This window comes from Pelophylax lessonae, assembly GCF_965119305.1.
Source record: "Pelophylax lessonae genome assembly, chromosome: 1".
Taxonomy (NCBI): Eukaryota; Metazoa; Chordata; class Amphibia; order Anura; family Ranidae; genus Pelophylax; species Pelophylax lessonae.
The window spans coordinates 814,110,038-814,123,955 of record NC_138768.1 but is presented as its reverse complement, the minus strand read 5'-3'; the positions used below and the strand labels follow the sequence as shown (position 1 = coordinate 814,123,955).

At 41.6% G+C, this 13,918-nt stretch overlaps 1 protein-coding gene across 3 annotated transcripts in view; it reads right to left on the bottom strand.

Moving 5' to 3' along the window:
* Nucleotides 1-4,046: 4,046 nt before the first annotated feature.
* The window catches only part of FAM53A (family with sequence similarity 53 member A), a 126,176-nt gene continuing 116,304 nt past the window's right edge, over nt 4,047-13,918 (bottom strand). For all 3 annotated transcript variants that reach the window (XM_082257519.1, XM_082257518.1, XM_082257520.1), the window contains one exon: nt 4,047-4,858. In XM_082257519.1, the coding sequence (XP_082113645.1) occupies nt 4,574-4,858 (285 nt within the window). In that variant the 3' untranslated portion in view covers nt 4,047-4,573. The remainder of the gene's footprint in view (nt 4,859-13,918) is intronic.

Genomic DNA, 13,918 nt, shown 5'->3' with positions numbered 1-13,918 from the left:
TGAAATCCGTACGGATGGAAACCCTATTTTCCATCCGTCTGGAGGATCGGATGAAAATGGACAGGCAGTCTGTTCTCATCCGATCTCCAATAGCAGGGCTCTGACAGCTCCATCTCTGCACACAGGGTGGAGATGGAGCCGATATCTGACTGCTCAACGGGGATCGGTGGCTCGATCTCTGCTGAGCAAAACGGACTTCGTCTGGCACACTTCCCATGTGAAAGGAGCCTTACTGGAAAGACCACCAAGTGAAAATAAAGGGAAGAAACGCAGGCAATGGAACCACTACATCTAGGGATTGATAAACAGCTGTATAATAAATAAAAGTTCTAGGATTTAGATACACTTTGAATATTTTGTTGGTATTGGGCCACTTTCTAAAACCCATCTGTTTGCCTATTCTGGGTCAGGGATTTAAAGTATTGAAGCCAGGGGACCAGATTGTCAGCCAATCAATTTGCATTTTAAGAAGAAGTCAGCGGTGGCAGCTCCCCTATTTCTTTTCCTTGAAATGTGAGTGCTCAGCTCCTCCTCGAAGCTGCAGTCACAAAATACCATTCAGAATGATTTAGTAGTCTATACTCCGTTTTAATGGCATTTCTCCTCTACATTCAGATCTGTAGCCAAAGGGGTTTTATAGTTCCTGGGTTTTGGGCTTTAATATTACTCTTTCAGTAGATTCCATTTCAACATAAGCTCTTTCCCACAGCTAGGTAAACACGTCCCCATTTCCTTCCATTAGTAATCTGTCAGCTCAGCATTCTGTATCTCCATACCATATGCTCATTACCTCTCTGTAAATTTACTAATCTGAGTCATGGACCCTGAAGCAAGGCTATGTATGGCCAAATTGCCCTTCAAAGAGAAAAAACAAAATCTTCCCAATTACTATTGAGCGTGCCTTTTTAAAAGAAAAATCTGTCCTAGGTTCACAACTAAATGTAACCCTGTTAAGATCAACTCAAGGTAGATATAAAAGGCCATTGTTCAGTCCAGTTACATATTCATTGACACATCAGAAAATACACAGAGCAAGCAGAAGCACCTGAATCTGTCTTTATATTGGCTTCCTGTAATACTTATAGGAGTTACACTATGTTAGCAAATGTATTGGGACGCCTGCTTTTACACGCACATGAACTTTAATGGCATCCCAGTCTAAGTCCGTAGGGTTCAATATTGAGTTGGCCCACCCTTTGCAACTATAACAGCTTCAACTCTTCTGGGAAGGCTGTCAACAAGGTTTAGGAGTGTGTATAGGAATGTTTGACCATTCTTCCAGGAGCACATTTGTGAGGTCAGGCACTGATGTTGAACAAAAAGGACTGGCTCGCAGTCTGCGCTCTAATTCATCACAAAGGTGCTCTATTGGGTTGGGGTCAGGACTCTGTGCAGGCCAGTCAAGTTCCTCCACCACAATCTAGCTCATCCGTGTCTTTATGGACCTTGCTTTGTGCACTGGTGCGCAGTCATGATGGAACAGGAAGGAGCCAATCCCCAAACTTTTCCCACAAACTTGGGACCGCAAAACAGTCTCGGTATGCTGACACCTTAGAGTTCCCTTCACTGGAACTAAGGGGCCAAGCCCAACCCCTGAAAAACAACCCCAAACCATAATCCCTACTCTAAGTGATTTGGACCAGTGCACAAAAGCAAGGTCCATAAAGATGGATGAGCAAGTTTGGGGTGGAGGAATTGACTGGCCTCCACAGAGTCCTGACCTCAATCCAATAGAACACCTTTGGGAAGAATTAGAGCACAGACTACATGGCAGGCATTCTCTTCAACATCAGCGTCTGACCTCACAAACGCGTTTCTGGAAGAATGGTCAAACATTCCCATAGACACACTCCTAAACATTGAGAACAGCTTTCCCAGAAGAATTGAAGCTGTTATAGCTGCAAAAGGTGGGCCAAATCAATATTGAACCTTACAGACTAATTCTGGGATGCCATTAAAGTTTGTGTGTATAAAGTCAGGCGTCCCAATACTCATCATTGCAATGGTCAGTGCAGCCCCATGCCGATCAATGAAAAGCTCATCTGAGGCCGCCTCTTCCAGTAAGAAGCATTTCTCGATGGTCAACGCAATCACATGATGGAGCTGATCAATGAGCACTTGCCTTTGCGAGTATTATGATGGATACGCACTCCAGGGCTTTGTATTGCAGTGTACGGACGACTACCATGGCAGAACAAGGCCTCACTAACCAGCATGTGCAGCGGGCTCTGGATAGGTCACCAGGGTATTTGGTGTTAGTTCACCTTTTAATTTTTTTTAGAAAATTACCCTTTAATGATTTTTCAAAATGGAATAGATTCCCTTTATTTTTTTTTTTTAACACTGCAAGTTTAGGAAAGGCATAGGGTGGACATGTATTTCTGAAACACTATTCGTAAAGGGCACTTCAAAAAACAAACATGGATGGGCCAGTGCACCTATGAATGGTTATGATTTGAGCTGCCATCAGTTTGAGAGTCTATGTACCTTGTAACTGCTGTGATAACATTGGAGCAATGGGAGTAAGTAGTATTTAATGAATAGGGAAAGAATAAAGGGGTCAGCAGATTTTTTTACCCCCTCCTATCCTCTTTGTAAAGCTCATCTCCAGCCTGTTTCAATGTGATCTGTAGTTTAACCGTTCACCTACCTAACTTTGCACATTAACCCTCCCATCATCATCCTCCCACTGTATGGTCCCTTTACATTAACCCTTTCACCTCCTCCTCCCCGTGTATGACCTGCACAACGATGATGCACTGTATCTATTGTGCTTTTACCATGCTCCATGCTGTAATCCCCTCCATACCATGTTTCTTCATTGTGGCAAAAATTAGATGACCTTGGGTTTTCTATGTTGCAAAAAGGTGTCATTTTGGTGACTGTCACTCCGTTCACACTACGGCGGATCCAACTTCGGGGGTGACCTGTGAAGTCGCGTGCAGCGCGACTTGCACGGACTTCATAAAATGAATGTCTATGCAAGTCGCTCCAGGTCGCCCCGAAGTAGTACAGGAACTTTTTTTGTGTCGCTCCTATTAGAACCGTTCCTGTACCGCACAAAAGGAGCGTGACGGGCCGCGACTTGTCAGGCTGACAAGTCGCGGTCCAAGTCGGATCAGTGTGAATGGACTCCTTATTGTATGTTTAGTAACAGAAAATAAAAAATGTTTTGGTCTCTTATACAAATGCTATATGACCAAATAATTGTCAGTCAAGGTATCACAGCATTGAAAAAGTACCAGTGTTACAGACTGGTACTCTGGTGGTTAATGTCTGCCCCGAGTTTATCTGATTGTGTGAAGACTGGTTTATTTTACAGGCAATTGGAAAACTCAGAAAAGAAAAACAGGACACACTTTTGCAAACCAAATTGATTTTTTTTTTTTATTTAAGGACAAAATCGCCTTCTATTGCTGAGTGTATTTTCTCCTCTTGTGGAATTGATCATTACAAAAGTCCATGTCTAAAGTTCAAGTGCTCTGATACATTCTTTTGAACGTTAGAAAAAAAAAAAAAATGAACGTTATAATGACCTACAAGGCATGTAACTACTTGCACTTTTTTGGAAATGCACATAACGTAAAGTACGGTCACTTTTGTTCAAATAGAAAACAAATACAATTCAAGTAGCAAATGTATAGGCCTTCCCGTCTCCTTAACTTTTCAGGTCACTAGTACATTTTGATCAAGAAATCTAAAACAAAAAACATGCTTGTACATGTAGTTTTGTAACCACTCGATTAAAAAAAAAAAAATCCTAGAGCGGTTATTTTGGTTTTTTTTTGGACTGGTCATTATCAATAACATTCTCCGTATCCATTTAGACAAAAACGTCATTGATTTTTAGAACTTTTAAGCTCTTCCAAAACAAAAAATAGAACTTATACCTGCACTCAGAATCATGGCAGACAAAGATTTAGGTTTATAAAATGCCCTTCTGAAAATTCATTTCAAAATAGAGATGCTTTCATTTTTTTTTTCCAGAACTGTAAAAGCCATAGAAATGCAAAAATATCTGTTAAAGTTTTTTTCTGCTTTTTAGATTTATTTATTTTATTTATTTTTTTTTGTATTTTAGGTTTCCTTAAAACTCCTGACGATTTCCTTTCGCTGTTGCCGAGCTTGGCAGCCCAGTATGTGAGACGTTCGCAAAAAGTAAACAAATTGTACTCGCTTTTTTGTCTAACACACCCCGCCAAAAGTGAGGTTACGTAATTATGAAATTAGCTTAAAAAAATAGTAGTCCTTCCCGAACCCACCCACCCCTTCCCCTTTTCCCTGTACTCTGAGTAACAAATATTTAGGCACTCTCAGTAAGCACTTGTAGATAAGTTACTTTCCCATAGGAAACCTAATGAGTACATATATATCTATTTGACTTTATACGCTGAGTAACACATACTAGGCCGAATACTGCTGCCAGGTGGAAACCATGTTTTCAAGTTCAGTCTTTTTATCATTTGCTTTGTTAAACTAAACAGGTGACTACTCTCCAACAAGTTCTGCTGGACTCCTCAAAAGGTAAGCAAAGGCGGCAATGGGAGTGCCACAACCGGAGGCAAATCAAGGCTTAGTTATTCTCTATTTGCTCCAGATCCAGATCATCACATTTCATCTGAATCATGGGGCCCTCGATGCATTCACAGTCGCTTAAGTCTTCCTCGCTTTCACTCACAGTGGCTTCCCTCTTAAAATCCCTTGCATGGGTCCCTTCGTCTGTGGTCTCCTTCACAGGACTGGATCCAGGAGTGATGATATTCATGAGGTCATTGGAATTGCAGGGAGAGGAGACAATGGTTTTAAGGTGGGGATCTTCGTCGTCTTCATAGTCCAAAGAGCAAAGGCTTTTAGACGTCTGGAAAAAACAAAAACAAAAATTTTTTAGTACAAGAGAATTCTGGGCTATGGGTTGTTTACAGCATTTTATAATAGAAAGAATACTATTCGGCAAATCAAGTGTAGTTTTTTAATTTCAGATAGTGGAATATATATGGTCACGTTTTTATCACCACCAATGTCCCTGCTGAGGGCATTTATCCACTGTGTCCAAGTGCACTGCATGCGTGTGGAAGAGGGAGAGCACTTGCTCCACGCTCGTTTCTGTGGGAATGGGCCATTCCCAAGGGATAATCTGTCTTGGCTTTCATGCACTCCGAATTCTACTTTATAGCCCAGGATTTACAGAAGCCATGCTTGGCCCACAGGTATGTCTTTTAAACAAAGGTTCATTTACCTACGATGCAGGATTTGGAAACTACTGGGCCCTCTTGAATGAACTCTAAATTTTATTATAAAAGGTAAACCCTTTAAAAATAAAGACAGGATTAATTCCCAAATTATGTCTTTTGGGCATTTTATTTCATGTACTGTCAGAGAGAGGATTATGTATATTATGAAGCAAAAAAAAAAAAAATACTCGCTGGCTCCCATTCCACAATAAAGTATTTGCACAGAGACTTTGGAGTGAGTAGGAGTCATATCTTAATCAACAGATTAGAGAATATTCAGGAGACCCTGTGTAGCCATGGGCATTTAGGGCAAAAAGATATCTGTGTGTAAAATCCCATCCACAACCACTTTATACTCTCCTCTCTACTCCCTGCCTTTCATTCCTCCTTGGTCAACATGATGACCTTGTCTCATGATGCAGTGCTCAGGTCTAGAATCCATCACCAGCCTGCTGATTAAACAGAGCAGCAGCAGACCGATGCTCTTAATGGTCCTTCTCACCATATTTGCGTGCAGCACACCTTGCTGGATCCCATTCATAATATTCAGACTGGGAGAAAGAGTAAGGTTTAGAGGACTTCTAAATGCTTATGCAAAGTCACAATTAAGTACTTGCACTAGTTGTTCCTCATTACCGGCCCTCTTTTTCCACCTGGGCCCCAAGGGGGGTTTGAGGCTCTCTCCGGGCACCTGCTATTACCTCCCCCCCCCCCCCACGACCCTCTCCTACTTACATTGATTTCCTCCCAGCCCCGCCAACCCAGCCCCCCCCCACCCGCCCCCCCCGGCATACCTATTCTAGAGCTGTATCTTTGTTTTGGCTGAGACCCCTTCTTCAGGTCTGTTTGGGGGTCCATCCATGCATTATGAACTAGGCCAAACCTACATTTGGAGCGTACCCTCACGTATCACATTGTTACCTGTTACTTGATTGTTATATGCTGCAGTTCTGTATTTCAATGCGACTTGTCCTATCAAGGCATGTATCTAATCTTTCAACCGCATGTTACTGTACCGTATTTCTTTTGCCTTTAATAAAAACCGTTTCAAAAGAAGTACATGCACTAGTTGAAATAAAAAAATTGTGATAATACTGACAATTTGTGCCTCATATCAGTCTTCAGTTTTAAGCTGATCAAACTCATCCTAAAATCTAAAGATCTTTAAAGGGACTGCAGACTCTTGATTCTTTCTAAATATCCTCACATAGAAGGCCCCTGTGCTTTACAAAGCACGAAAACAGAAATTTCAACCCATTTCGGTTGGATTTACAGAGCTCCTAAATAAGTTTTGTTTTTTTCTTTAATCAACATCTTGTCTTGGAGTGGCAGGAGCCTCATAGCACTGTTTGTGTAAATCTGCAGGCCCCGTCAGACTAAAGCCAGGCCTTTGTCACAAGAGACTTCCTGCGCTATGAGAAAGCCATTCTTTACAGTCAACCAAAATTAACTTTTTTCTGTTCATAAGGCGAGCAGACTTCAGGCAAAATAAACATACTGCTCAGCCTGCTGAACAATCACGTCCAGGCACCAGGTCCCCGTTCAGCAGAAAGGCACTGTCCCGTCTCCTCAACAAGGGGGTCTCTGATTGTAGGCCACATGACGACCTGCAGGCATGCAACTGTGCCATTACTCTGGCTAAATAGCTCCGTATCAATAGACCTGGACCACATTCTTCATTGTGACAGCAAATTACAAGTCCAGCCGCTGATGGCTTACTGTGGAATGTCTAGGTTAAAGATCAAGACACAGAACAGCAATTTGATTTGTTAGAATGTTAGAAAGCGGTTGCCGAGGTGGTTCAGGAGTGGACTCTGGGTCTCATGTTAAAAAAAAATATATCAAATTCTATTTCCTAGGTACAAAAATGAAAGAAATCAGGGATGCATTGCTTAAAAACGCTCCAAAATCTGGAGTTAAAAAGGAGCGCAGTTAGGTTTTTGATGCATTTTATGCTTGAGGTCATTGTAGCCGTATTAGTGCACTTGCGACAGAGACAATTGAGTACTGTCCGTGATAAAAATGTTAGTGCAAATAAAAAAGTATCACGGATGTCATAAAATGCATCAGAGACAATTGAGTACTGTCCGTGATACTTTTTTATTTGCACTAACATTTTTATCACGGACAGTACTCAATTGTCTCTGATGCATTTTATGACATTTTCACCATTTGCCAAAGTTTTCAAAGGCCATTTTATCTCCTCTATCTCTTCCCCAATCAAAAAAAGAAGCATGCTTGCTTAAATGCACACAAGAAAGTAACTTAGCTCAGCATATAAGACATGTAACACTTGTCATGATTACAGCAAATTGGGTGGAGTTCATTATGTTAAGTTCTTTAGAATTTGGAAATAAACTAGATGACCTAACTTGACAAACTTCACCAAAACTAAGCAAAGTCGTCAAAAAGTACTCACCCAAGTGAATAGCAGCTGGATAACGTGATATCTTGATCAGGGATATTCATAAAATGTTTAATTTGCATACAGATGTTCTTTTAAACAGCAAATCACTGAGGACCTGCAACTGGACAAATGTCTGCACTCGATGAAAGATTTTTTTTTTTTTTTTTTAATTGGGGAAGCTTTCCTTCACTTTTACCAACCAATGACAAGTTAAAGAGCATGCAATCCTAGGCCTCAAATGTATATCATTGGTATAGGTTAAAATCAGTGATGCACCTGCACTGGAAAATACACAAGTAGTAGCTGGCTGAATCAACAAATCTGCACACGCAGCAACAACGGCTAAATCTGTATTTGTGGCATAGTTGGTTATGCAGTTGCTTTATGGAAATGTAACATCACAGGACCACAAAGCAGAAGTTACAATGTTGAAAGTGTGACAAGCCACACCTGTAAGTACAATTTGTTGCACTCATCACATATTGGATATGTATGCCATTTTTACGACGACCTACATGGAATTTTTTATGTTCTCCCTGTGGCTGTGTGGGTTTCCTCCAGGTACTCTGGTTTCCATCCGCACACCAAAGACATGCTGGTAGGTTAATTGGCTCCTGTCTAAATTGGCCCTAGTATATGAATGAATGTGAGTTAGGGACCTTATATTGTAAGCTCCTTGAGGGCAGGGACTGATGGGAATGTACAATATATATGTGAAGAGCTGCATAAATTGATGGCGCTTTATAAGTACCTAAAATTAATAAATTTATGTAACTTTTCTGAGCGGCTATTACTCTACATCAGTGGTCCTCAACCCTGGCCTACAGGGCCCACTATTGGCACTTTTCCACTACATGGAACCGAATGGTTCAGCACGCTTTTGTGCTTTTCCACTGCTGGTACCGCATGGTATAGTGTAGGAACGGTTCAGTACGGTGGCGCTTTTCCACTGCATGGAACCGAACAGTGCGGCACGGTACGGCTCTCAAAAACAGTACCTACTCGATTGTGGTTCCAACAGGTACCATAACTGGTACCATATCCCACAATCCTTTGCATGCAGTCAGTACTAGCCACTGATTGGTCAGAGAATCCCACCCACCCCGTTGTTATCCCACCCACTTAACTTTAGTACTACTTTAGTGGAAAAGCAAACCATACCGTACCGTACCGAACCCTTCCAACACCGTACCATGCGGTACCAGCAGTGGAAAAGCAAACCGGGCCAAGCAGGGCAGAGTAGAGCCGAGCCGGTACTTGCAGTGGAAAAGTGCCATAACAGGCCAGATTTTAGGTATTACCTTGGGGAGATGCAGACTAGAGTACTGCAATCACTGAGCAGCAAATTATATCACCTGGGATGTATTTCAGTTATCTTGCAAATCTGGCCTGTTAGTGGGCCCTGTAGGCCAGGGTTGAGGACCACTACTCTACATGAACAGCCACATTAGGCAAGAACCAGGCATCAAAATGACGGTTGGTATCCTTTTTCTACAGGACAACTAGACAGGAAGTCAGCTGTGTGCCGAAAAAAAAAAAAATAGCGGTCCACTATGCCATCATCAAGGATAGCAATGATAGTGTAAAACGTTTACATATTTAAGACTTCGATTAAAACCTCCTAAATAAACTGCCTAATGGAAGTTATATAATGGAATGGAAATGTATGTTTCCTGAAGACTAAAGGCATTGTCTGGTGAAAATCTGCAGACGGCACAATAAAAAAAAACCTCCAGATGGGTGAAGTGCAACCTTCCCAGCACAAAACTTCTTTGGGGATGGAGAAGAAAAGCAGAGGCATCTAATGAGATGTCTTTTCTTGTGGAAGCCCCAAAGCCTTTTCATTTACACAGCATACATAGAAAAGCCCTGAGCACAGAGCTTCACTTCATTAAATGCCATTTTGGGCCTAATTTCACATTGTGCTTGCCCCCTCTCTCTGCTCTTTATAAAAGCTGCAGAGCACCAGATGCTCGATGTGGATGCCACCTCCAGCAGAATCCCTCATTCAACCTCCTGAAAGAAAGAAGGCCTCAAGTTTTCATTCAGAACTAAGTACCCCAGTGTGTTTGTGCCTGTCACAGCACAAAGTGCTAGCTTGTCTACAGATCACTTTTGATACTTGATTATCATCTCTGAGGTCTGTCTACCGCTATCGCCTTTCCTCCTTCCCAAGCCTGCTGGAATTCGAACACTAAATGGGTATCCTCCTAGGCAACAATAGATAAATAGGAGGCCTTTGATTGTTCAGGCGTTGCTGAAAAGAAAAGAGCCCGGGACCTGTCCTGGCTGTGACTTAGCAGGATCTTGTCAGGCACGGCTCCCCTCTCCATTCCAACGAGCCCTAACCGCCTAGAGCTCCTTATTCAGATCAGATGGGGTCTGATCACCCCTTTCAGAAGGGGACATGAATTCCTGAGGAGGCCTGTACAGAGAGCAAATGTTGATCCTGTGAATGGGGGGCAAGGCTAAGCTCACTAAACCGCTAAATGGCACCATGGCTCAGGGCTTTCAACACTGGTGGGATTTATGGCTGCACTCGCTGCAAAGAGAATAAAAAATAAACATGGACATTTAGACCGACGTCCCAGATCATTATTGGCACATGCCATCTGTGTTTCAGGCTTAGGAGGCTATTGTCTGCAGGGGCCTAAACCCACCATTATTCCTTCCAGCACAGCTGTCCTGTTTAGCGGGGCTAATTATGCAAGGATATCCATGGAGTTCATTTATTGGACTTGCGGCCCCATAAAATGATACTCAGTGGAAACTTTTAAAAGAAAGGTGGGCTGTCATCCCAACTCATGAGAAGAATAAAGAATATAGGAGTAATTTAGAAACAAGTTTGGCATAACTTAGTGATTTACTCTAACACAAGTCAACTTTCTAGAAGACATTTTCTAAAACCAGCCATTTTGAGTGCCTGGTCAAAACTATAAAAATCCCCATTTCATATGTACCATTCTCAGGTGAAAACACCTGGGCAGGAAACTATTTATGAATGCCAGATGTCACCCTCCAACTCTAAATCTGGATACACACTATACAACTTTTGTTAGATTTTCTTTAGATTTCAACTATGTAGTACAAGGGTATGCCTGGTTGCATACAAATTGAAAGTGTTTAGGTTTGACCTTAATATTAAATGGTTTTGGTAAATCTAAAGGAGAAAATCTTTAGAAAATTGTAGAATGTGTATCCAGCTTAAGGCTGCATAATAGTTCTGGAACAGCGCAGCCCCAATATTAACTCATCCAAAAATATTATGTAGCCCAAAATCGTTTTTTCAAACACAACTACTGGGTGTAACAATAGGTTCCATCTCAATGCTAAGCAATCAATACCCAGTCTGGGGTGGACATAGCTATTGATCTTCCGGCTGTTGAATTATTAATTACACTCGATGGGAAACACTGAAACTATCCTGGCAGCCATTTGGCCTATCAGTTGATGAAATGTACGCAGACACAACATTCCACTGCATTTACATATCCAATAAATTGTGCAAGTAGCACAATTCAAAAGTCTGGCACAGAAAGAATTTGACAAGAGGCCTAAAATGTGGGTCTACACCTAAAGTGAATCTGCTCAGAGTACAAAGCAGCAGATTCTCCACGGCGCTGCTCTCCTTCAGCTTTGTTCAACTGCCAGAGGGCGAGTTAAGTATGGTGTAAGCTATATGTATCGCCAGCAGCAAATAGGTTAATACAATTATATATGCTACATCAATCATATCTCTCTCCAAGTAGACTTTATGCAATGCAAAGCATAGCATCTCCTAAATGTTTGAGATGCAGTGCTAAGCGGGCAGACTTTATACATATTATGTGGTTTTGTCCAGTGATATCAAGATTCTGGCAGGAAATAATTCAATTATCTTCTGTCCTGAATATGCCTGTACCTTTGACCCCAGAAACCTGTTTGCTGGGTATATTAGATGAAATAACATGGTCTAGATATCACAAGATAATGCTTAGAGAAACGCTGTTTATGGCAAGGAAAACAATCACAGTTAAGTGGATTCAAGTGAAGCCCCCTGTTAAGAACTGGATAAGAAGGGTAAATCAGATTTTACCATTTGAAAAAGTATTGTATATGCATAGAGGACGCTCAACGAAATATAATAAAATTTGGGATAATTGGAGTCAATCAACATTAACCAATGGTTAAATATAAGGAGATAACTAAGAGGATATAGAGGGATGCACATAGTATGATGAGGAAATAAATCTATGAATGCAATGGAGCAAGGGGTTGGGGCACACCGGGACAACGGCGATCAATTAAGCTAAATGGATATACCCAGGCATATAGAGATTATGAATACTAAGTAAACAGATTATTTGCATATTGTATAATTTTTTTATTTTATATTGTTTTGTCCCTTTGTTGAAAGGATGTTTGGAATGTTCGTTTTTATGCACATATTGAAATAAAAAGAATTAAAAAAAAAGTGTGGTGTAAGCTACAATTCGAAGGAGTTCACACAGTAGGGCTCTTACATGTTGATAACATGTAGGTACATTTTTTCACCTCATATGGTCATATCCTGTGATTCAGACCTTTTGGGCCCAGATAGTCAGATTTTTACATGCGTTCTCTATTGTCCCTAGATCACAAGCCTTGTTTGCTGGGTCTCTTCCCAGAGCCCGAAAGACATTTCTAATGCATGAAATGCTCCACGGTGCTGCTCCCCTTTAGCTTTGCTCAACTGCCAGAGGGAGAGTTAAGTGTGGTGTAAGCTACAATTCGAAGGCGCTCACACAGGGCTATGAACTTCCCGGTAACAGCATTGAATGGCCCAGCCCCGTCACAAAACACATTCTCCACCATACCCAACGGTACAGAGTACTTTCTTTTGGCTACCGGTGCTGACTAAATTGGGGGGGAGACTTTGTATTTACACACACACCAACCTATTTCACAACCCACAACTGCTTATTTTCCCAAGAGAAACATCATTAAAGTATATCCAACCCTATAGCTCCTCTTGTCCCTTTCATGTAGGTACATTTTTTCACCTCATATGGTCATATCCTGGGATTCAGACCTTTTGGGCCCAGATAGTCAGATTTTTACATAACCACATGGGTTCTCTTTTGTCCCTAGATCACAAGCCTTGTTTTCTGGGTCTCTTCCCAGAGCCCGATAGACACATTTCTAATGCATGAAACGCTATTTATGTGATTGCACGTATCTGGATGCAGAATACCCCCCGTGGTATGGCAGGTGAACCCCCCCCCCCCCCAATACAAAAAATCTATGATCACAGAGGATGCCCGGCTAAATACAACAAGGTGTGGGACAGATGGTTGGTTTAACCAGCCACATGCCACTAAGAGGGTACTTTTATTTTACTACAGTAAAACCTTGGTTTGAGAGTAACTTGGTTTAAGAGCGCTTTGCAAGACAAGCAAAATTTTCAAATAAATTTTGACTTGATATACAAGCGATGTCTTCATATACAAGTAGCCTCAAGTCACAGCTGAGTATAAAAGAGAAGAGAGATGCCTCTAAGTGTAGCAATATGGTTAAATTTAATGAAGGTACAACATTTAGCAACTTACATGGTTAATGATTGGAACAGGCACATCTAAGTATGCAGGCATCCGGGGTAAAGCTGTCCACATAGACCATCCTCCGCACCGTCATCTACATCATCCCTTCCATGCTGCCCTTCGCTTTCAGATCGCTTTACTCCAGGGTGGTCTTCCCGGTCAGGATTACAGACTGGCAGCCGGCGGTGCAGAAGATAGTCTATGTGGACAGCTTTACCCCGGATGCCTGCATACTTGGATGTGCCTTTTTTATTCATCAGCCATGTGAGTTGCTAAATGTTGTACCTTCATTAAATGGAACCATATTGCTACACTTAGAGGCGCCTCTCTTCTCTTTGATACTCTGTAGCCCCTGCTGGATTTTGCTTCTAATCCCCTTGTGGAAGCGCCATTTGTGGATGGACATTTTATGGTTACACAACCTATCGCAATGCTATGATCTTTTTATATGGACTATAAACTGAAGGACTTATGAATAAATGGTTGTGGAACGAATCATCTGAGTTTCCATTATTTCTTATGGGGAAATTCGCTTTGATATAAGAGTGCTTTGGATTACAAGCATGCTTCCGGGAACGAATTATGCTCGCAATCCAAGGTTTTACTGTACTTTGAGTTGCTTACTCCTTGTTAACATGCCGTTTACCAATTGGTTATTTTCGTGTATGACACTCGTAATGTCACAGTGTTTATCTACTGCATTGTATGATTTTATGGGTATA